General features: G+C 37.3%; 1 protein-coding gene across 9 annotated transcripts in view; it reads right to left on the reverse strand.

Moving 5' to 3' along the window:
* The window catches only part of RBMS3 (RNA binding motif single stranded interacting protein 3), a 623,271-nt gene that overhangs the window by 86,304 nt on the left and 510,726 nt on the right, over positions 1 to 26,241 (reverse strand). For 7 of the 9 annotated variants that reach the window (XM_036031515.1, XM_036031514.1, XM_036031512.1 and 4 more), the window contains 2 exons: positions 18,108 to 18,204; positions 15,806 to 15,856 (listed from right to left, as the gene is read on the reverse strand). In XM_036031515.1, the coding sequence (XP_035887408.1) occupies positions 15,806 to 15,856; positions 18,108 to 18,204 (148 nt within the window). The remainder of the gene's footprint in view (positions 1 to 15,805; positions 15,857 to 18,107; positions 18,205 to 26,241) is intronic. The other 2 variants (XM_036031516.1, XM_028518003.2) reach the window with 1 other exon arrangement.

A 26,241-nucleotide genomic window follows, 5' to 3' on the forward strand; every position in this document is an offset into this window, starting at 1 on the left:
TATCGCTATAATCAGTTCCCTAAGTGGAAACATCAGGTGCATATGCTTTGGTTGATTCAAAAAGGCATATGTTATACAATAGATGAGCCTTAAATTTATACAAGTGTAAGCAGAAGTATAATTAGATTGCTAAATAATCTTATTTGCAAGGGGCATAAGCAAACACTTGATTTAGGGCACTTGTATAAAGGACCCGTGGACAAAGCCAAAGGGGGGTTGGATTGAGGGTGGGGGTGGGTGGGGCAGGGGAAAGTGGTGTCAGGAAAATGGAGACAACTGTACTTGAACAACAATAAAAAAAAGGAGTAAAAAACTAGTACGCTTAATATAATGTCATCATATGTGTATTATTTCATATTCCTAGGTGTAAGGGCTATTGCATATTATCAAGCATGGTAATTATTAGTGAAAAGTAGATGGGTTGCTAGGAATCATATCAGTTCTCTCCAATGGGAATAAAAGACTCCTTGGTGTATCACTGCCAATTTCGTGTGCCAGAACTCTATTTCAAACTGTGTATTCAAAATCTTCACCTGATTCCACAAATTTGATGTGCCCCAAAGGAACGCTATGTCTCTGACCTTGAATTTATGCCTTCTCTTCCACATATTAATTCGGCTGAAGGACATTCCCTTCTACCTAGCTATCTAGGCTAACATCTGCTAGAGTCCAGTTTGACCCATTCATCTATATCCGCTCTCTTCATCTGTCTCAGTTCTTTCTCCTTTCACTCTAATTTATAGCATGAATCTCAACATGTTCAGTCATTGTAATGACATAAATAAGGCTTTTTCCCTTTAGTTTCATTGTTGACACTAATGCAGATGTCACCAGCTTCCCCCCTTTGCCCACCTCCACCCAGTGCCCACCTTCCTTCCCTCTGGCCATCACCACACCGTTGTGTGTGCCTATGAGTTATTTGAACATCCTCACATAAATACATGTTTGTGATAACCACTACACTATGGAAACACCTCATATAAACATATTTGTATGAACTGTACAGGTCAGTGTTTTGGCTAAATGATATCTACAGTGGAGATCAGCATATGTAGACAGAAATATACATATTTCTGTATCCATCCATTTATCCATCTGTCCATGCCACGTATAACATAAATTATTCCGTGATAAAAATTCCATATACATCTTAGAAAGTTAGAAAGAAGTAACTTTGGAGCACATTAGAATCTCAGGATTTATACATATGGCATGTAACACAAACTAAGCATCATAATGATTTTTCAGTATTGATTGAAAATACTTAAGATATAAGACCAAAGAGATAAAAGGCTTTATAGGAAAGTAAAATCAATTTTTAACACACACAATTGTTATGCAGAAATTGTCCTAATGTGTATTGATTACAAACCCTTTAAGGATAACTCTTTGATAAAAGGTCTTTCTTCTGAATAGAAGTTTCAAGATTATTGTTCAGAACTCAAGTTGATAATTAGGCTGATTTTTTCTGTTCTAAGTTGTTCTCTGGTTCCTGGCTTTAAAAAGCCAGGAACACAATACTTGTTTCAACATGGATAAAGATTAATCCTCTTTCCTGAAATCTGCTTTGTTTCCCCAGCTTGTTTCTACGTTCCACTAAGTGCCTCAGAGTTACACTTAGGTTAAGAGATGTAAAAAGGGACAAGCACTATACTAATTAAAAAAAAAACCTGTAAATGGTGTGATGCCAACTAAACTATTTGCATGTCTTTCTGCCAAAGGCAGCAGGACAATCAGTTTTCTCTGCGGATGTTATGGTTTTGCTGTCACTTCTCAAGTGCAACATTCAGAGTCAGCGGACCTTGTTGATTAATTACTGTAAGAGACAATAGGTATTTACTATGTCTGAAGCCAAACTGTCAATTTATGCAGATACTTTAAAGTTCTCAAAGTCTGTAGCAAATAAGTTCATTCATTTTGTTCAGTTTACTACCAACGAGCCCATTTTGCACCTGACTCAGCTTGGCACTGTAGCAGGCTCTGGTACCGCTGAAGACCATGAGTACTTCACAAGCCACTGAGTGACGATCACTAATTGGTCTCACACCTACCATCAATGTTTTAGGTGCAATTTGTCTCTCAATAATCAAAGGCGCAGAACTGCAGGATCTCAACTGAGTACATGTTCAGGCTCTTCTGAAAGACATTTTTTGAGGAGAATTCTGGCACAAATTGCAGATTATCGTGCAGCGCCCTTCCGTGAGGAAGTACAACAGCCTTTATCTGATTGATAACCCTAAGTCAGATGCATAACTTTCATAAAATTCCAGCTGAGACTAAGGAAATCTAAAAGACAGAACAAGCTACATGCTTTCCAATTGGATTTATGAAGTGTCATTGTTAAATCAAGCTAGGTCATGGGAAGCTCGTATCTGAAGAAGATTAATGTAGTTGCTACAGACATTTCATTAGAAAATTGAAAGTTAACATTTGCTTGGCTTTTATTGCGAGTTAATAAAAGAAATGACCACAAGAAGAATGTTTCCCTCTACATACATAACTGCTATCTAAGGCATTACGGTAGGAAATGATATTATAGCATCATAATTTTTTTCTAGAATATAACAGCAGCAAAAAAAAAAATCTTCTTCTGGTCATCTGTTATGCTCCCTTTTGTCCGAGAACGAAACGATATAACCAGTTCTTTTTAACCATTTGGCATTGGCTTTCTAAAACTCAACACAAAATTTTAATGCTCTATTGTAGTCAACTACCCAGAACTTAAATTTTTAACAATCTTATTTCCTCTGCTATAAGATTTTTGTTTGTTTTCCTTAAATAAGTGTCCTTTGAAGTGTTTTTTATTTTAATTTTAATTAGTTTGAAGTTTTTTTTTTAATTATAAGTACTCTCAACTTCTTTCTAAGAGGAGGTGACATAGAAACTCTTATTATTCATTCTCTTTGTATCCAAAGGGGGTAGATATTTATTTTTTATTCAAATAAGTATTTACCTGAGTATATAACTATTTATCTATATTTAGAAACAGGTTTGCTAGTAGAAACTAGACCTGTTCAGAAATAACACTGTACAATTTTCCAAACACTTCTTTTTATTCAACCTGAGAGGAGTGTTTACCTTCATTGTAATGAAAATGAGGGTTGCTGCTTGTCCTAATAAGTAGATCTACTAAGTTATCAGATTTTCAGAAGGAAAAGAGAATGGAAAAGAGGTTGGCAAGAATAATCTTCACTCTATTAGGCCTTTACCTGTAATGATCAGCCATGACCGACAAATGCATGAGCATATTACCGACACTGCATTCTGGAATTTAATAATGGGCACATGAGATCTTCCCAGACTTCCCAAAAAGTGGAGGACAGCAGACATGAGGGAACAAACATACTAAGTGAAAAAAGTTTCTTAAATTCATGGTAGCAACACTGCAACCGAAAAGCAATTAGAATTCTACATCATCAGCACAAGAGAATTTTTTAAAATTATCTTTAACAAACCTACTGATTGGCAATGAGGTTCAAAGAGGATGCACACTTTTGCAGAAAGGCAAAAAAAAGTATGTCAGTGCCTGGAATCTTGTAGGGTCTCAAAATGTGCCAATGCAGAAATAGCCTATAAAGTGTAGTCTATCAATAAATATTTGTTCAGTCCTTACTTTGCACAAGGAATAAAATAAAAGGGAGACATATGGTGATTTATGTGTGATAAGTCCCTAAATAATAAAATTATACTCTAGTTGGGAAAGGATAACTAGTTATATACCCCAGGATGTCATCCACTTACTTAATTGTTGGAATAGTTTGACAAAGAAGCATATGACATTAGTCATGTAGTGAGACACTAAGCATTCTTGGGGTTCTGAAGATGCTGGGGACCCTACTTCCAGCTGGGGTGCTCGGAGAACTGCACCAAAGTTGGCCCAATGCAGAGGCCGTAATGATTATTCAGAGACAATCAAAGTCTATCCAAAACAGGTGGGCATATTACACAACTCTGAGTGCAGAGCTTGTGCAGGGCCATGCTAGGTAACAGTGAGAAAGCTTTGCCCAGAGACATAGGCAGATCTCTAAGACAAGACACCAGCCACGTTGATTGGGTTTGGTGGGGTGGGAGGAAGGCACCAGCCCTAATTCATAATTAGGTGACATCCTCTTCTTCTGTGGCATAACTAGCAAGGGCACACAGATGTCATGCTTATGCCTCAGCTTTAGGGACACATGATAGTCTGTGGCAGTACCTTGCCCTCTCTCAGATGCTCATCAGATGCCACATGTGGTGTGTAGACCTAAGCCTTGGCTATATCCTAATGTTTGATTTGCTAAGAATACCCTGCCTGCCTGACATCCAACACTTGTCTGACTGGAAAACTCCTTTATTGTTTAAAATCAAGTTCAGGAGTCACCTCCTCTGTGAAGTCTGTCTTTGTTCCCCTACTCTATGACACAGCGAACAACTCCAACCTCTTCACTGCTCCCATACTTTGCACACACTTCAAGTGTTACCCACAGCTAAATTGTTATAAGTATTTGTTTTATGATGGGGGGGTCTGATCAAGAGGGAAACAAATTGTATTAAAACAGAGAAAAAGCGTAAATTTAAGTCCAACCTTTGCTAAGCAGTAGAAACGTTTGAAGACACTTGACTGATATTTGTGTTAGTATTTTGAAAATATTAATATAAATTATATAATTTTTCCTGGTGGGTGTAGCTCAGTGGACTGAGTGTGGGCCTGCAAATCAAAGGTTTGCTGGTTTGATTCCCAGTCAGGGCACATGACTGGGCTACAAGCCAGGTCCTGGGTAGGGGGCATACAAAAGGCAACCACACATGGATGTTTCTCTCCCTCTTTTTCTCCTTCCCTTATCCTCTCTCTAAAAATAAATAAATATATAAAATCTTTAAAAAAATAAATTATATAATTTCTTATATTTGTTATGAAAATTAAAATAATATTTTCTTAAGCATACCTGATTTTATATAGATAGATATGAATATAGATATGGATACAGATGTCATTATACATAATCCTCCCCCACTCTGGTACACCCGAACTGGTTTTCTGATAAAACCCAAGGATCTTGGCTAGTACAGCTCAGTAGACTGAGTGCCGGTCTGTGTAACAAAGCATTGCCAGTTCAATTCCCATTCAGGGCACATGTCTGGGTTGCCTGCCAGGTCCCCAGTTGGGGCATGCGAGAGGCAACTACATATTCATGTTTCTCTCCATCTCTTTCTTCTTCCTTTCCCCTCTCTCTAAAAATTAGTAAATACAATCTTTAAAACAAACAAACAAATAAGGAAATCAACTCCATTAACCATGATCCTGAATTGTAGACATAGAACCTACGTAGAAATAACTAGACTCTCCAGGGCTAGCGTATTAGAGATTAATCTTTAAAGCCAAATCAAGTGTTCTAATGCCATTCTGAGAGGCAACAAATACACAATAATATTTTCTTGATATTTAGAAATACTCTCAATATTTGAACACATTCATGACTATTTGTTTAATAAATACCCACATACTTCACATAACTGTCAAAGTTCTAGAAATGAATAGATATTCTCTCCCAATGTGCTATGAAAGAACAACTAGTTTCATAGGCTCCCTGTAACACGACTCTCAAGCCTTCAGTGATTTCTTCGTAGTTTCTGTTGCCCTAGCAACATTCATAAAATAAATGATTTACCCTATTACTGTATGATTGTGTTGTCCTGGTAACTTGCTATTTTCTAGATAATTTGACATGGATTTTTATCTTAGCTGAATATTTGCTTTCTCTAGAGATAATCCACAGAAAATAAGGCTTTAATAGTTTGGATACTTAATACTGTGTTTCTATTTAATTATATTTAATATGCTAAACAGCTAGTAATGATGTAATGTCAGTGTCTTTGCAAAGGAACTGGCAAATTCTGCTTTCCTGATGGTGTGATGGTGAAGAAATTCTAAGTGCTATCTAAGACCACATGGGGAGTCATGCACAACTGGGCCTTTTCCTCTTAGGAGCTGTTCCAATCTTGTGCTCAGCATGTCGTGCCTGAAGTTCTAAAGGAGTATTCTTTCTTTTTAAAGGTCCATAGTAAAATAACAGAAACTGTATGCCAAAAGTCAGGTTACAGGCAGGCAGTTGGCTTTCAAAAGATTCCCAATTCACCACTTCTAAGCCACTCCTGTGCTTAGAAGGCAGGGATATTACACAATAGGCAATGTTCTCTCCAACGAACCTTCAGAAGTCCTACTTAAAAGATGAATATTACCTCCAAAAATATTTCTGTGGATATAAAATGCCTCTATGTATAGAGGCTTTGCGTAATGACATTTTTATAATGCAGCAAAATTTGAAAATTTTCCACTTATGACTGATTCATCCATTACTCTCTTGGAAAGTATGACTTTTTAAAATGTATCAGTGATACAATTTGGCCTTTCTGTTTTACATAGTCCAAAGTCAACCTAAGTTATGGATAACAGCATTAGGACTCTCAAGCTAATAAAAAAATATGTAGTAAAGTGTGTCAAATTGACGAATAAAAGTTGTGCTCTAATAGACCACAGCTGACCTTTCCAACCAAATCTTTCCCTTATTCCCTAACACATTTTCCTCAAGCAGGTTATCTTCCTCTCTGGGCTCTGAAATAACTCGAAATCCAACTCTGTACTTTATGTGGGTTATTTTCACCTCAAGTGCTCTTTCTTTTTCTTTAACCCCATAAACACCACCTATTCTTTAAAGTCCTATATATGTATGTGTTTTTCCTTGCCCTTAACTATTCATAGGTACCTTGTCATTTCCAATGTTATATAATTGCTAAAAATCTAACACCCTGTCTGCTGCAAATGTTTAAATATATCATCCTAAGCACATAAAAATTATTTTCACAATTAGATGTATGTTTTTAGGACATTCTTTCTTTTTCTACCTCCCCCATTTTCCATGCCTAAAACAATCTTCTATACCTATTTGATGCTTAAGAGTATTTTTAAATTATTTAATATATTTTTGTTGAATGCAAGCTTCTCAGTTTCCTAAAATGAGTAGTCAAGAATGCTCACTCTTGCCACATTTATTCAACATAGTACTGGAAATCCTAGCCAGAGAAATTCATCAAGAAAAAGAAATAAAAGATATCCAAAATGAAAAGAAAGATGTGAAACAGTCACTATTTGCAGATGACATTATAGTATATATAGAAAACCCTAGAATCCACAAAAAACTGATAGAATAAACAAAGTCAGTCAAGTTGCAGGGTCTAAACTCAATATGCAAAAATTAATTATGTTTGTATACACTACTAATTAACTATCAGAAATAGAAATTAAGACGGCAATACCATTTATGGTTTTATTAAAAATAAAATACCTAGGAAGATATATATATATATATATATATATATATAACCAAAGATGAAAAAATTGAAGATATAAATAAAAAGAAAAATGTTCTGTGCTCATGAATGGAAAGAATTAATATTGTTAAAATGTCCATACTATTCAAAGGAACCCACATATTCAATGTAATCCCTATCAACATTTCAATGGCATTTTTCACAGAAATAGGACAAACAATCCTAAAATTTCTATGGAACCACAAAGGAGCCTAAATAGCCAAAGCAATCTTGAAAAAGAAGAAAGCTGGAGGCATACACTTCCTGATGTCTAACTGTACTACAAAGCTATATTAATCAAAATAATATAGTATTGGCATAAAAGCAGACACACAGATCAATGAAACAGAATAAAGAACTTGGGATATATAAATTATGATATAAATTATATATTATGTATTATAATATAGTTATATAATATATTCAACTAATTTAAAATAAAGGATTCAAGAATATACAATGTGTAAAGGTCTTAATTAATTGGGAAAACTGGATAACTTCATGCAAATGAATAAAGCTGAATTTTTATCTTTTCCTGTATATAAAAATCAACTAAAAAATGGATTAAGGACTTAAACATTAGATCTGCAACTGTAAAATTCTTAAAAGAAAATACAAGGAGTAAGTTCCTTGACATTGGTCTTGGCAATGATTTTTTGGACTTGACAACAAGAAAACAAAGGCAACAAAACTATAATAGACAAATGAGACTACACCAAACTAATAAGCTTCTGCAGATCAGAGGAAGACATCAACAGAGTGAAAAGACAACTTATTAAATGAGGGAAAATATATTCAAATCATTTATCTGATGAGTGGTTAACACCCAAAGTATATGAAGAACTCATACTACTCAACAGAAAAAAACCAACACAACAACAACCCAATTGGATTTTAAAAGTGGTAAGAGGTATGAAATGGACACTTTTCCAAATACATGCAAATGGCCAACAGGTATATGAACAGATGCTCAACATCATTAATCACTGGGGAGATGCAAATCAAAACTGCCATGTGTGAAATCTCACTTCACACCTGTTAGATTGGCTATTATCAAAAAGTCAAGAGATAGCAAGTACTGATGAGTTTGTGGTAAAAGAAAACTGGGTCATCAATAAATTAAAAATACAATTATCATATCCTAGGGTCCCACTTCTGGGTATATATCCAAGGAAATAAATGCAGGATTCCAAAGTGATATTTGCACTCCCATGTTCACTGCAGCATTATTCAGACACACACACAATGTATTTGAGATGATGGATGTATTAATTACCTACATGGTAGGAATCCTTTCACAATGTATATATCTATCAAATCACCATAATGTACACTTTAAGTCTCTGACACTTTTATTTGTCAGTTATACATCAATAAAGGTAGAAAAATCTTGAGTAAGTGGAAAGACATTTTTTCTTAGAAAAATTAAATGCTGTAATTATGTCATATTCTTAAATTTCTCATATTATTATATATATTTAAAGTGATACCAATAAAAATTGTAGTGAATTTTTAAAACATCCCAAACTACTACTAAAGTTATTCTGGAAATGTAAAAATAGCTAAATGAATGATTGAGAAACAAAACATAGAACAATTATTGAAATACAAGAAAAAGACAATATTGTGAACAAGTCCTATACAACATACATGGTGTTATAAAGTGATAGTTGTTACAATAGCAGAGTAATGGTCAAAAAATAGATCAAAAGTACAGAATAGAGTGAAAAAATACAAACAAAGATATAAAAAGATTTATCCTATGAAGAATTTGGCATAAAAATTTATGTCAGTGGAAAAAATTATATGATTTATATGGTGGAAGTTTTTATGACAATTTGTTACCCATTCGGGATAAAAAGTTGGGTCATAATCTCATCCCACATTACAAATATGCTCCAAAAGCGACAAAAATTTACAGTTAAATAGAGTCCAGGAGAAATAATGCCTGTTTGAGTGTGGTTAGTAGGGTAATAATATGGGTATAATAATTTATAGTTTTAATTTGAACATTTCACCTAAAATGGCATATGGTGTACTTGAGTGTGATATTTTTATGTTACAGAATGATATGCTTATGATTTTGTAATAAAAAACTTTGTAATAAACAGGAGTGTTATTTGTGCTGGACCCTGTATATTACCAGCACAATAATAAAACACATGCCGACACATCGTTTTATGTTAATTACATCTCGATTTTTAAACAATTATGGAACTCAAGACACAAAAGCAACAACAACAACAAAAACAAAACAACACCAAATAAGCAAAACTATATGGTGTTTTAAATCTTATAGTTAATAATGTATTTGCATGGATTCCAGATGCTCTAAAGCAGGGACTGGCAAAACACACCCTATGAGCCAAATGTGACCCTCATCTGTTTCTGTAAATAAAGTTTTATTGGGACTCAAACATTCCTATTCATTTCTGCATTGTCGAGCTGCTCTCATACTACAGCCATAAAAATGCCTCAGTGTGACAGAGACTATATGGCTCACAAAACTGAAAATATTTATTCTTTGGTTCCTTGGAGAAAAAGGTTATTGACCCTGCTCTAAAGGGAAAAACTGGTAAATACTAAATACTAACTATGTAATACTAAATATTGAAATTCTGTTTGAGGAACACCATAAAATTAAATTCAAGGTAAACCAAGAAAATATCTAGATGGTCCATGAAAATGTTAACTTGCTAATTGTAATAAGATCTTTTAAAAATAAGAAGAGATCGATATCCCAGAAGACAAATGGACCTCAGGGAAAAAGAAAATGAAATCAGTCAATAAAAACTCATGAAAGGCAACCCAGCTCCTCTAGGACTCAGAGAAATAAAAGTAATACATCAATAAGATACCATTCACTATTTATCACATTAGCCGGATATTTGAAGCTTGAGATCACTGAATTTTAATGGAGGCCATAGGGAAACACTCTCACGTAAAGTGCAAATTGACAATAATGTACATCAAATTTAAAAGATACATACCTTTTGTACAATCAATTTACCCCATAGCTACTTTCTCACAAGTCTCAGTAGTAGTCTTGAGTTTATTAGCAATTACTAGAAGCACCTTAAGTGACTATGAACAGGAAATTGGTTGAATACCTTTTGTTGCATGTATCTAATTCTATGTTATGAAATGTTAATAAAATAACATAGATCTACATGTGACTCATGTAATGACATCTAGAACATTTTATTATAGTAACATACAGTATTTGTATATTGACCTTGTATATATCTTTAAAATATATACATATTTCCACATGCACACATATACTTTCATGTGCATACAAAAATTGGTGACATACACATTTGTTTACAAAGTTTACTTCTGGAGGGTAGAATCGATGAATGGAAAGTCAATCATGCAGCCCTGGCTGGCGTAGCTCAGTGGATTGTGCGCGGGCTGGGAACCAAAGTGTCCCAGGTTCGATTCCCAGCCAGGGTACATGCCTGGGTTGCAGGCCATAACCCCCAGCAACCGCACATTGTTGTTTCTCTCTCTCTCTCTCTCTCCCCTCCCTTCCCTCTCTAAAAATAAATAAATAAAATCTTTTAAAAAATTTAAAAAAAGAAAGTCGATCATGCTCTATGCATTTTTGAATTGTGAACCTTGAATTTTATTGTTCAAAGTTTTTTTTTTCTAAAGTCACTTTAAATTATTTTAAAAAAATTATTGTACAATTTGGAAGCTACACTTAACAATGGCAGAGCCAATACCATTTTGTTTTTAACTTTACAGCAGGTAGGTTGTGTAAGCGACTTTCGGTGGAAACTCCCTTGTTCACTTTACCCACCTTAACTAGGAGGTGATACTCATAAGAAGCTCCTCCTCCTAAGTTTATTCCCACTCATTTGAGTTCTTTTCTGGTAGAAATGGTAGAATACAAGCTAGAGTTGTTGTTGTTTTGTTTTTGCTATACATTTAAAAAATATTTTCCCTGGAGATGCATATGTACCCAGTTAACTCCTTAGCTAGCAAAAGCACTTTGCCTCAGATAATGAAGGTAGTAGGGGTTTTTGCTCCGCTCAAGTGTTGGTGTAAAAAGACAGTATCTGAAAACCTTGCTTTCTGAACAGAATTGTAATGATTTGTTTATTTTTAAAATAGTCCATTTTTATTGTATTTGTTTTTCATTACTATTTATCTCCCCATACCCTCTTCCACCTCTTTCAAATTTGGTGATGTGTTTTTATAGAAAACACACCTGAAATTTTGAAGGACACCACCTCTAAAATTAGGCCTCAGCCTTTAACGGTTTGCAGGTAAAGAATGACCAAATGGAATATTCTCGAGCTTTCTTGAACAGCCTTGTTGTCAAGGAGAAGTTCATATTTACTCTTTATCTGTAAACCTATAGGTTATTAAGAGTCATTACTGAGCCATGCATAGCAACAAATCACCCAGCCGTTCAGTAGGGGCATCTTGTATTTCTTAAGAATACTGTAATTAGATGACCAATTTGTCATTAAGTGAAAACGAAAGCTGGCCTTTCCCCTTGAAATGAAATAATGTTAACCATATGAAGAACAGAAGATTTATGACTCAGATGAGCCTAAATGAAACGGAAGGGAAGGGAACTATGCTTCTTCTTGGGAACGATCATCTTTTCTCCTTGTCAGGACAGATTTAACCAAATACCTGGCGCATTGCAACACAGGATTTCGATCGTGAATTCATATGAGATCCCAATGTGACCCACGGCTATGCAGAGCAGATAGTTGGGGCAATCCATCATCTATTAAACTTCCGTCAGAGCCAGGGTGAGGTTTCAGAGTACAGTACAGAGCCCTGCACTGAGAGAAGCGGGGACAAATAACTGATTGCATTGACAAAGTCAGCATTTTTACTTCCTCGCAGCCAAAAGTGAGTTCCTAATTTAGTCTAGCGTGCTCCCTCCTCAGTGAGTGTCTGTTCAGGTGAAAAACAACACAGGGCAAATAGAAAGACTCTTATGGCCCTAAGTGGGGTCTGACAACTTTCCAGGGGACCTAATAAAGTCCCAGAGTTGGGCAACCAACAGAGACCTGTTTTTTGTTTTGTTTTGTTTTTGTACAAATGCCATTGTAATAATTCAAGGCAGGCAAGGAGACTTTTATCCCCTCTTTCATAAAAGTAAAAAGTCCTTCAGAATCTGGTTCCTAAATGTACAAAAAAGTATATTACACACAACTTGGAAAATTCAGTCTCCAAAGAAGCAAACTTACATGGCAAGCTTCAGTGCTATGCTCTGCTTTCTGTTCTTCTCTTGCCCCTACACCACCCCCTTCCCTTCTCTCCACCATTCTGTTTCTTACAGATGTTGCTGCTCCGGTTTAAACGTTTCCCATCCTGGTGAAGACCAGAGGCACTGTGCTCTGCCTCCAGACTTTCCAAAAGTGCTGCTTTCTCATCAGAAACCTGGTTCAGATCTTACAGTCCTTCAAGTCAAGACTGAAAGAGAACATGCAAGGCTTCTGGCTCCAGGGCAGATGTCACGTGCATTCCCAGTGATGGCGGGAAGACACTCCGATAATACTTACAGCTTATAAGGGCGGTGTTCCCAGAATGATGGGGAGGAGGAAAGCTGAAAGCAGATCAGAATTAGGGCAACTTATCTGGGATATGTCGATACAGACACCTTGAATTCATTTGTAAAGTAGATTCCAGAAGGTTCCCAATGGGACTTTTGTTTTTTAAGTATTTTAGGTGAATGGTTTAGTAAGTCACTGAATTACCAACCTAAGTAATGTGTCTTATTTATACCCACAGAGGATATCTCCACCAAACTCATTAGTAAACTAAGTTAGATAAGCAGTATAAATGTGGTAGAAATAGGTGATTATTGTTTTTTCCCAATTTGCTCTGTATACTAACACTCATTTTACAGAATTGGGTTATCTGTGGCATAAGGTATAGTCTACTAAGATAAATAAATTAACTTATTAATAATAATAATTTATTGAGTGTTTGCCATTTGCCAGGCACTATATTAAAAGCTTATTTTCTTTAATAAACAAAATGCATAATTATTTTAGGTATTATTATGTAAATACATAACAGATAAAAATGTGGCTCAAGAAGCCTAGTTGCCCACAGTCCCATAGTGAGGAAACATTTTTTTTTAATTTTAAAAAGCCTAACTAAGTCTCCATGCTGTTAATTATCAAATCATTCATTCTTTTCAGATTCAGGTATTTTGTTTCTTTGCCCTAGAGTGCTTCAGTACTTGTGTATTTTAGTGATTTAGTGATTATCACTCTATAGTCATAGAGTGATTGTGTAGCCCTCACTTAATGACGATACTAGGACCAGTTGGGACATTTATGCAACCTAGACAACCAGCAAGACTATTGCAGGGCAGCGACTGTGGTATAAACTTCGTGTTTCCATGAGACCGTTCAGCCAATTTTTCCTCGTTGAAGACAACAAAGTGGTGTGGTGGGTGGCTCAGATACTCCCTTTCCCAGGAATTGCCCCAGCCACAAATATTATATTGTAAACTGAGTGCCCTGAGCTCAAACATGATGCACAGTCTAGTCATGGACGTGATAAGATACCGTTGAGCCATAGCAAGGAAGGTCCAAGGGAACAAATGAACGCACACAGACATACACACAGCTATTGCTAGAGTAAGATGTATGAGAAATAATGTCTTCAAAAATAGGGCTGAAACTGTGCTCAGGTGAGGAGGTGGTAGTGAAAAATTTGCTAAGGTTCTGAATGAAATAAAGACACATACAAACATCTTCCGTTTTCTTCACAGCTCTAGAAACACTGTAGAGTCTAACATACTTCAACATCTGGCAAATCTGAGTGTTTTGCCACATCGCATTCCTTTTGGCCACAGTGAGATGATGCTTCACCTCAGTGTGAGGACTAAGCTAGCACTAGTGCTTTATAGATGAACACGTTATTTTTTTAGAAGGTAGTTGTTTCCTTCTAGAAAGTCTACTCTTTAGAACTTGGCAGGACATCTTCTCCTTTCCTGTGTTGGCTCAGCCTGTGCTATACGTTGGTTTGGCAGCATACGTTGAGTTCTACCTCATGACTTGGACAGAAAAGTATATCTTGGATCCATTGTATGTTGGTATGATTTATAGAACATAGTCCAGATGAACTCAGGAAGCCCCCAAAGTGTGGAATAAGAGTAAAGAGAGGGATTTGCAAAATATAGTCTAAAGTTCTGCCGCAGTAAGCTACATCTATTTTATTCTTTAAATAAAAAACAAACTATCAAAACATTAGGAGTCATGTAGAATATTCCTTATTTTAATTAAAATAGAGGAAGCTCAACTATGAAAACCAGGTGCTGTGATCCATGGAGCCCAGGAAATGGATGCGTGTGCATTTAGCTCCCTGGTCCTTCATATGTGCTAGCTTATTGGTATTTAGCTTTGAGAAAGACTCAAAAAGTAGGATTGCTGCTTCTTTGCATAACATATAGCTCCAACGATACTAAGAATAATGGTAATAATAATGAGTAGCATATCATATGTAAGGAATTATTTTCACATGTGTTCTTACTTGATTCTCCTCCAAACTCTAAATATAGTGACAGGTAAGGAAACAAAGGCACAGATGTGAGTATACTCAGAAGCATCCTCCAGAGACGGTGTCACCCAGCTTTCAGTCTAGGGCTCCTCCCCTACCTCACACTATCATGAGTGTGTGGTTATTGAAATCTACCTCGTACCAATTCTATAGAGCAAGAAAACCTAAAAGAACTAGACAAAGACAAATGGAATCATTAGCCTTCAGTCTGGATTCTAATGGAATATGTAATATTTTTCACTTGGGACTGATGTAATATAGTTCCACAAAATGGGAAATCTAGCAAGTAGAAAATAGAGTTTGAATATTTTTGGAAGATATTTTCCACAGAAGAGGAAGAGAAGGCCTCTAGTTATTAACATAAAAAATATCTAGCAACCTTGCTACCTATCTATACACCTCCATCTATTAATAAACAACTACTTTCCTCTTTCAGGTATATTGCTTTGAGCCAACACTTGGCCTTGATACTGAAATTCATTCCCAAACCTCACCAAATTGCATTTGAAGAAAACAAAGCATAATAGAAGAAGGAAAACAGGAGTTCCTGAATGAAGTAGAAATTCCCTATTCATAACAAATAGTAGACATCAACTTGAGAGATTGACTGTTATGACTGATATTTCCTCCAAGAGAGTTTATCTGTTATCTATATCTATCTATATCTATCTATATCTATATCTGTATCTATCTATGCACCTATCTCTATTTCTATTTCTATCTGTCTCTGCCTCTATCTCTATCTATTGTACATGCTTTTGTAGAATTTCAGGAACAGCTTTTTATCTGAAAAAATATGGCTGCCTGAAAGAGGTATGGACTATAACAAAAGCTTTACCCCAAAGCTCCTATGCATTACAAAAGCTTGCACTTGGATAATAGAAATATTTAGCCTCAGGTGACTGAGAACACTTACTGTTGGTTGCATAACGTATGGCGGATGAGGCATCCATGAAGTACTCTGGACCTATGCATCAAACAGCATTTATTAGCACAAAGCAATCACAGAGAGAACTTGGTTCTTGTGTTCAGTGGAGTCACACTAGGTCATAAGAAAGTGGAGTCCATCTGACTTTACATCTAACAAGTGCTCAAAACTAAGGATAGAAGGTACATTCCTGGACCTGATGAATTTGGTCCCTGAAACATGATCAGCAAATGTAAAGCAAATTCCTACCTCACTGGAGCTGGCTACAGTGTCCACAGGGGCCAGGCGGGGATGTAGAGCATATTGAGGATGGTGTTGGAGACTAAAGCATTAGGTAGCCACAGGGACCTTCTTATTTAGAGGTCAACTCCCAGGGATACCTGGGCAATTAATAAGGAGGCACGAGTTTACTGCTAAGACTTCCTTTTTTTTCTGTCATTTGTTTTAACTTCAAATTCTCAAGTGATTCCCATCTTGGAAATAAGTCCAAGTGGTAAAAATTGAGGTATAAATTAAATCAAGCAACCAAAAATTTGAGGAAATGCTTTGGAAAACACAAACTTAAGCAAGTTTGTAATTTTTTCTCTCATGGTCATTGGTATGGTAAATAAAAATGTGTATTTGAGCCAGCCAAATGCTCTGCAATGTGCCTTGTCAGCCAAAGGAGAAAGTCAGCCGTAAGAGCTGATTGTCACATAGAGAATCTTAAAGACTTTTTGTTTTTAATATATTCACACGAGCAAAATTGCCAATGCAGTTTAGATTTAAAATAAAAAAAGAAGAAAGAAGTGTTGAAAGGCGAGAATCAACAACATAGGAAATTGCTCTAATTCCTTTTATGAGAAAAGAGAGCTGGGGTTAAATTCCACTTATGAGCCCTCCCAAGTAAAATCACTTTTCTGTGGATATTTTATTCATGTCACCAAAGTGCTCCATACTGGGGCTCAATGGGTGGTCTTGGCTGAAACAGAGGCCAAGATCAGGGGAAAAAAATGGGTAAAACAAAACGAAACACATTACAACCAGGCAGGCCTGCATGCAGAACAAAAAGTGAACAGCACCTGCACACAGCCTCACGGGTCCCAGGGAAAGGCAATTAGGAAGTCAGTCATTCTGAGACCCTCAAATGCAATTCCACAAGCGTCTACTCTGTTCGCCCACTGACATGTATCAAGAGTCTAAGTGCAGGAAATGAATGAAAATGAACTGCTTCAGGGGCCATAAGTTAAAGAAAAATGTACATAGTCTTAGGCTTGATGCTCTGACAACTGGGACATCCTGAAATGAAGTACATAGTGGCTGAATAAGGCGACACTTAACTGAATTAGTAGCAGTCAGAAACATTAGAGTTTTACCCGTTGTAAAACATCCACCCCCACCATCTGCAAAATATAGAGAAACACATGGCATGCACGCTCTTGCACTCTCTTGCTTTTTCTCTTTCTCCAACGTTTTAAAAACATGACACTAGATCCTCTCTGTATGTAACCTTGAGATCTATTTCTAATTAGAGTAAGAAGACTTGTCTGAAGAACAATATGAGGTAAAGAGAAGCAGTGAGTGATATCACAATGTTTGATAACTCAAAGAAATAAGATAAGAAGCAGTTTCTAAGGGAGAAGTACGACTATTCCAATCCACCTGTGTACATAGAGTTAACTGGCCACAACATCTGGTTTAGGACACACACTGAGCCTCAGATTTTCTTGTGTTTCAACATGTGGAACCCCTGAGGTCTCTTTTTGGCTTCTTTGAAACTGAGAATGAAGTAAGAGCCGAAAGGAGGAATAACTTTTCACCACTTTGATAATCTTTCCTATTTCTTGGGGAGAATGATTGAGCATGTATCCATGTAGTTTTACACGGATACACAGGACAGCTGTGGCAAAATGAGATGACAATGACAGAGGATGCTGGAGTAAGGGCAGGGAGTGCTACAAATGTGCTTTTAGAAAAGACACAATAAGAAGTGTGACAACCAAAAATAACAGACAACAAACAAAATAATTTCTCAGTGGTCGGAGAGCTGCACTAAAGTTGGCTGGAAGGTAGTGTAATCATGAAAACTCAGCGGGAAGAATGAAAGCACGGTGGATTTTCTTAATCAGTGAAGCAGAGGCAAACGAGCCCTCGAACGTGTAGGCTAATTGGTAACTTGAGTATTATTACATCAGGATGTGGACTGAAGTGTCTGAGGACCAGTTTTTACAATTCGACTATGGCTTGGCCTTCATGTAGCCTATCACTGGCAAGAAAGATCTGTCCTGAGGTGCAGGTAAATCAGACATACCTGGTATGTGGAGACAGGGGAAGCAGCAATGAATGGCGTGATAGATGTCTGTGGAATCATGCGGTTGGTTGCAATACTGTACGGTGAAGAATAAAATCTGCGAACAGAAAACAACAACAAAGAAAGAAGATTCATAAAGCTGCTGCATGCCTGGCCGCTTGGCGAGTGCTTCCTAGCACTTCTGGGAAGGGCAGAGTTCCACCCTCACGTTCTCCCACCGACTTTTCATTAACAGGAGCATCCAGGTGATTCAGAGTCTTTGATTCCACTAAGAGAAATAAATTATTCTAAACCAAAATGACAACTTGGAGTCATCTCATACAATTGGCCACACAAAATCTCTTATGCCTGGTGAGTGTAAGGGTATGTTTAACCAAGAAGGGAGAGAAGCCATAGGCACTGTTTTGTTTTGTTTTTAAAAGATGATGATGCCATTTTAAAGCTCTTTGGGGAAAAAAGGCAAAGTGATAGCACCAAGCTTTATAGAGCTGGCTGTTGTTGCTCGTACATAAACTGCATCTTTTCCTTCAGGAAACAGAATCTGCTACAAGAGAGTTTTAGATAACATGTGCTAGGCAGGAGTCCATACCCTCGTGTGAAAAGTAAGCTAAATACTTTCTCCAGAAAAGACAAGCAGACAGTCTGTGTCTAGGTACAGGTAGGAATATTTTCTGGGCTCAGTAATGGCATTGGTGGAAATTCTGGACATACATGATATACTTCTATAGACTCCGTAAAAAAGCATTGAGTTTTCTAGCCCTCCAGGGCCCATCATTGGACAATTATAGAATGATACTGAGCAAGATGAGGGCTTCACAAATCAGAAGAGGATTACCCTTCTAGAGATGTGTTGAAGGGTATCTTCTAGACACTGAACTCAGTGACATACCCATCTTTGCTCAGATGATAGCCTGGAGTCCACAAGTTACACAATGCTCAAATTCCTCAGCAGAATTCAAGATCATGTTTCTTCCTTAAGGTCTCACTGGTAAGTGAAGGCTAGAGTGGCCAGTCAAAGAGCAGACAAAGCAAGGTAGCCTATGATGGAGTATTTCACTGATGTGAGGATAAATTGGGAAAATGTATATCAAAGATAATAATAGAATCATTATGTTACTTGGCCATACTGTTAGCAAAAGTCAACTACTATTTTTAATTTTGAAAAAAAAAATTATATGACTGAGGTTGGAGTTTTGGGGACAAAAGTTTCATCATACCTCAGGAGTCACCAATATTTTGTATAGTCTCATGGGTTACCTTTCTAAAGGGGCATTCCACAAGACTCGTATTGAATATAGGAGGGCTAGATTTCAAGATTGCCATTTAAGGAATAAATACTTTAGGCTTATATTTTATAAGTCTCCAAGCTAGTATTAGGGAACCATATTCTCGAATTTTACTTTATCTAGTTCTTAATAAGGATTATAACATCATACTCTTTTGGCTAAAAAAAATACAGCTAAAAATGACTGCCTTACATATTACATCCTTACTATTCATACCCAACAGACGTCTACATTTATAGTTGTGCAGTTTGAAAAAAGCTATTGACTACACACCTATTAGAATGACCATTTGTTAAAATGACAATACTAGTGCTGGCAAGAATTCAGGGAAAGTAGAACTCTCATTCACAGCTGGTGGAAGTGCACAATGGGACAGCCATTGTGAAAAACAGGTTGGAAGTTTCTTATAATGTTAAACATGCACATGACATATAACCCTATAATCCTACTGATAGATATTAACTAAAGATAAATGAAAACACATGTTTGCACAAAAACCTTAATGCAAATGTTCATAGCATGTTTGTTGATACTTGCCAAAGAATGGAAACAAGCCAAACATCCTTTAACCACCGAGTCAATACACAAACTGGTGCACCTGGACAACCTGGACCACTACTCGGCAGTCAAGAGGAAAGAACTACTGATACATTTAACAGGATGAGTCTTGAGTGAATTATGCTAAATGAAAGAAGTCAGACTTAAAAGACCCTATATTTTATATTTCAATTTATATTGTGACATAGAAAATGCAGAACTGTAAAGACAGAAAATAGACGAGTGGAGGACAAAGGCAGGGGTTGGAAGGAGCAGTTGACTACAGTGATGAAGGAGGGAATCAGGGGAAGTGATGCAACTGTTCTTTATCTCGATTGTTTGGTGCCTACATGACTATGTTTGCCAGAACTCATAGCACTGTACACTATAGAGAGTGAATAATATTCTGTGTAAATTGCACCTAATAAAACTGACTTGTAAAAAAGTCAATTACGATGTAAAAAAACATCCACCCTTACACTTTAAAAAAATGTCCTCAGCATTTACTATGTGTACCAAAAATGGGGAAGACTCTAAAACATTCCTTCGAGTTTCTCTATTTAGTCACTTAAATCAAATCTCATCTGTACATGAATCAGTCTAAAAGCCACTGATAGCTTTCCATTGCAACGAGAACAAAGTTTGAACCCCTAGGATTGGCGGGCACAGTCAGGCTACTGCCTACCTCTCTGACATCTTCTCCTACCTCCTCCCCCTAGCTAATTGGGGGGCCTTCTTTTGTCACATGATCATACCATTCTCACTTCCGTCTTGGACACTGAACTTACAATTCTCTCTGCCTAGAATGCTCATTTAACTAAATCTCCCCAAGACTGCCTCTTATTTATGATCGGTCCGATTCAACTTCCACTTTTTCAGAGAGGCCTGTAGCTCAAGTAGCAATCACCATCTCTGTCCCAGTTGTTCTCTGTGCTTTTCCTCGAACTGATTTTTTCTCATTACTCTTATCACTATCTGAAATAGCATTTTATAGACTAATGTTAGTGTCCCTCCAAAATTCCTATGGACATCCTAACTCCCAGGGTGGTTATATTTGGAGGTGGAGCCTCTAAGGAAGCAACTGAGGTTAAATGAGCTCTCAGACCAGAGTGGGGCCCTGGTCCAATAGGATCAGTGTCCTTATCAGAAAAGACACTAGAGAGAGCTTGCTCCCTCTCTGCACACGTGTACGTGCAGGAAGTTTCATGTGCAGGCACAGTGAGAAGGCAGCTGTCTCCGAGTCAGGAGTAGGGTCCTCATCAGAAGCTGAATCTGCCAGATCTTGATCTTGGACTTCTCACCTCCAGAACAGTGAGGAAATACATTTCTGTTGTTCAGAGCCATTCAATCTATAGTATTTTGTTATGGAAGTCAAGATGATGAATACAAATGTATGTATTGACTATTTCTCCCTCCAGATCAACAGCTTCAAGAATGTTGAGAACATTTGCTTTGTTGTCTAGAACACAATCTGAGACTCAGTAGATACAGAATAACTGACTGTTGAATGAATGAGTGAATACAGAGCAGCTTGGGAGAATAAGTAACGATTACAGTGCACGATGGCCAATGCCAAGATGGTGGGAGAACAGAAGATATGGTCCCTGAACTGGTAGCAAACAAGGGACAGAAGCCAGAGGAGATAGGCCAGCATCACATGTTTATAAATGCTCAGTGGAAGCATTCGTACATGCTTTCTAAGCAGGCAGAGGTATTACTAACTGGGAAAACCAGTACTGTTCTACAAAAATCACGGTTTGCAACTAAGAAGCTCATTGGGGTCTCATCTTTGACCAGCCTTCCTTATGGGGGAGTGAACAGAAAGACGTCTTTGAGGCTCACGATGACGTGAGAGGCACCCATGGCGGCTCCACAAACAGCCCTTCTCCTTCTCCGCGCCATGATTAACTTCAGTTAAAGACCCCAATTCAGCCTCTCCCACCACTGGAGCACACTGTGCATCGCATTTTAGCATGGCTGATTTATTTTGTAAAATGTACCAAGTGGAGTATTAAAAATGAAAGCCACAAGGCCTGGATGGACAGGCAGAGTTTACAGAAAATTCTACGGCGAAAACAGAGAGCAGAAACATACAGACGCCAGCCAAGGAAACTGATGCTAACAACGGAACCCTTGGGGGTAAATTGAATGCATTTTTGTTTTATCTGCTTTAATCCTGTCTGTCAAATAAGAATATTTCATACTTTCTAACAATTTCCAGTACTGGTGCTAAAGTCAGACAATGGAAAATATACGGGGAAGAATGGACTCAGCACACTGTCTTGATCCCCTAATTCCAGTATTCTGATACAAGCTCTTCCCAAGTCCAAACATAAACCAGATGAATTTACAAGAAACCCTTGGTTTAACCATGACGAGAGAGGCTGCTATTGCATCTAAGCTGTAGAGGTACAGAGTCTAAAGAAAATATATAGGACCAGGCTCCGAAAAGAAAACTGTAGAATGAGTTTCTCAACCTCTTTACTTTTTCTCAATCCCTGCCATGTATCTGTCATGATGTAAAATGAATTTCACATAACCAGAACATTGAATAAATTCCAAATAAATACTTCAAGAACAGCCACTGTGTTATCGAGGAACAGGAAAGAGGAAAATCACAGAACTTGTTAGCCAGAATAACAAAACTAAGGTAATTCTAAACATGTGGCTTTATATGCCATTTGTATTTGTTATCTATACATTGTGCTTTGCAAATGCTAGTACAGAAACCAGGGAATGAATTCTTGAACAAACTACGTTCCTGGGAATAGTTGACTCTCTTAAGAGATATTTCTTTGCCAAAATTCACATACCATTATGTGTATGGCAAGTGTTCCTTTTCTACTTTGCCCAATGGTTCTAAATTAGAAGTGACTGTATCCCCCAGGGGACATTAGGCAGAATATAGAGTCGTGTTTGGTTGTCACAGCTAGGCTGGTGGGGGTGCTGCTACCGGCACCCAGTGTGTAGAGGTCTGCAATGCTGCTCAACATCCCGCTCTAACTCTTAAATGCCAGTGGCATTGAGGTTGCGAAACCTTGATTTAGGGATAGAAACTAGTTTCTTCTGGAGAGGTTTCACATGAACAAAATACCAAATGTCGAGGTGGCTAAAAGAAGTTAATTAAGTATGGTCTGTCCACGGAACTCTAAGCTGGCTTTTCAAAAACTTAGTATGTTTAAGGAGTGCAAAGAGTGACTTGGTCCTCTGGCATTTAAAGCAAGCGACCTCTACAAGTCCAGCCAATGCAAGTCTAGGCCACTAATAGGACATTATGCTGTCTGCAGAAAAGTCACCTTCAGGGGATTTGGCAGTCAGAGGTAATATGATAAAATCTTATTTCACTGACAATAAAAATAACATGAATATATCAATAACCCCAGGGTAGAATCTTTTTTTTTTTTTGGACAGTAGAATACCACACAAAATCGCATTTGCACGCTGCAACAAACAGTGCTGGCTTGTCTTCCCTGTCCACAAGCAATATTGTTAGTCAGAATCATGAATACTATCCATGGGGTAGTACTATAGCATAAGACTAATAAGTTATCGGTCACTTTTATTGTCATTCCAATGTAGCCTTCACCATTAGATTCCTTGGCTCGTGTAATATGATAAGATTTCAGTATCACTTAATATCAAATGCCCATATAAAACAGCTGGCAAACCAATGCTATATAGAACACATTCTTTTTCATATGTCTGCCAATGATGCCTTTTATTCAAATAAAACAACCCAAGAGATTTCTACACAGCCAACTTGGTAAAAGGGCACAGGAAAGATGAGATTTTAAACAGAGGAATGGATTACTTTCCACTTCCCACACGCATATTTGAAAATGATAGAATTTGATATTGGAATGCTAAAAAAGTAATAGGGCAATAGCAATAACAAACTGTAGAATTATGCGAGGTAGTTCTGAAAGAAGATACACTATTTTTATTCTCATAAGGTCACCTATAGTAAAATGTACCATGGTTTTTACTTTTCCATTGTAACCCAGAGACTTCCTCACTTACCCTTCAACCCCTTACACAGAAGTGACATTGAACCACCTTGTTGACAGTGATATTTTGAATAGATTCAAGCAGATGACAAAACCGACATTTTCTATGCCTAAATGCAAACAGCACAGATTTGCCACGGTCCATGTTTACGAATGTTTGTTCTTCATTAGCTAAAAAAATCAAGCTAAATTTGGTAGCATTTATTTCAGTTTCATTCTGCCTATAAGTGGGGAGGGTAAGGAATTCAAAACAATGAACTCTTCACACAGTCTGTGGTAGTTAATAGCTATAACCCAGCCACGTATTTGCTTACAATAGCCAGAAAACACTATGGCTTAGTATGCAGCTACGGGATACCACAGGATCATCAAATATGCGTTAGCTATGGTATGGGGCATCTACAAGAGAAAAAGACAGGGCCAGTGTCCCATCAAGAAGCTTTCTAATCCCTCTTTAGAGTGCCTCTCCTTTGTGGTCCAATGGCCTACTTCTTTTAAAAGAATATGAAAACATAAACAGTAAAAATGAAGTCACTGTCACTCCTATTTCCACTGGCTTTCTCCACAGGACTCTTCTTGTGTACTCTTTCCGAAGTGTTTGTGCATATGAGAGTGAACCTATACATAGGTCTCATACTACTCCTGCTTTCATCACAGTGCCAGTTCCACCGTATCTTGTGCCAGAATTGCCTACGTGTCCATTTTCCCTGACAGGATGTGAAAATTTTCTTTTTTCAAATCTGCATCACCAAGATGATGTTCAGTAGAGCAATAGATACTCAAAAAAAATTGTTGAAATGAAACTGAGTCAGAATGAAGCAGTGTTTAATATTTTTTAATCGATTTTATTTATTTATTTTTAGACAGAGGGGAAGGGAGGGAGAAACAGAGGGAGAGAAACATCCATGTGTGGTTACCTCTTGCACCCCACCTCCTACTGGGGACTTGAGCTGGTCAGCAACCCAGGCATGTGATCTGACTGGGAATAGAACCAACAGCCCCTTGGTTCTTAGGTGGCTCTCAATCCACTGAGCCACACCAGCCAGGGTGAGCAGGGTTTAATAATATAACTAGGTAAGAACTGCAACTATATTTTCAGATACCATTTGTTCTATGTAAAATGGGACCAGTTTCTTCCCTACAGTAATAAATATTTCTACCTCTGTTAGGTTACTGCTCTCTGTGGAATGCTTGACTGCTACACTGAATACTGCAATATGAACAGAGAACAAAATACTTTATTCTGAACATTCATGCAAGATCCCTTAATAGGCTAAGTTATCTAAATCAGATTCTATACCTCTGAAAGGCATGTGCTAGTGTTAACTCAAGGGACAGTATGTTGAGAATATATTGCTGGTTATTTTGACATCTTACATGTACAGAAATGACTGTTCTACTAGTTCCCTTTTATTCAAATGCTACCATATAAGGTAATAAAACCAAAGGTAAGGAAAACATTAAAAAATTATCTATATGGAGTATCAAATAAATAAGATTAATTAGCTACAAGTTTCCTGTTTTTCAATTTCATTATATAACATTTTTATCTTGTTATCAAGAACACAATAAGCTTCCAAATGCATCTTAAGCTTCCAAAACTTCATTCCTAACCCAGTATATGAGAGAGTTGTGGGTGGTTCGGACGCTTGGGGTGAAACTGGAGGCTGTATTTAAGGTGTTACATGGGGACAGAATGGGTTGATGGCGGGAGGAAAAAGGCTTTCCCTAATGCCAACTTGCTGGAGCCAAACAGATGTCATCAGTCACATTTCTATTTCTGACTTGGCATGCACAGCCCTAGGTTAAACAATCTGTAAAGATGAGCAAGACACGGGACCTGCCTTCACTGAGTTAGTAGTCCAGCAGGGAAATACACCCGAGGGTCAACAACTGCATGATAAAAAGACTCAAATGTATCGTGTGAACATCAAATACAGTGCAACGGTAGCATCAATATTTATAATGATAATTACATCATACCATATAGGGTGCCTTTGACTCTTACCAAGTCTTAGGGAAAAGCTACTGTTACTATTGTCTGCATTTCACAGGGGAAGAAGACAAGCACCTAAGTCCACTTTTAGTGAAGGACAAAATTTGGATGCATATTTGGGCAGGCTGGTTCTAAAGTCTGCACTTTCAACCACTGCTTATACTATTTCTTTTATGCCTAATTATGTCACTCACTCTGCCTGGTATGATATGTTGTTGTTGTTCTTTAAATGAGACCTGCGTAAAAAGAGAGAGAGGAAGAAAGAAAAAGGGGGAGGAGGGAAGGACAGCGAGGGGGAAGGAGGGAGA

The sequence above is a fragment of the Phyllostomus discolor genome, chromosome 7 (assembly GCF_004126475.2).
Source record: "Phyllostomus discolor isolate MPI-MPIP mPhyDis1 chromosome 7, mPhyDis1.pri.v3, whole genome shotgun sequence".
Classification (NCBI taxonomy): domain Eukaryota; kingdom Metazoa; phylum Chordata; class Mammalia; order Chiroptera; family Phyllostomidae; genus Phyllostomus; species Phyllostomus discolor.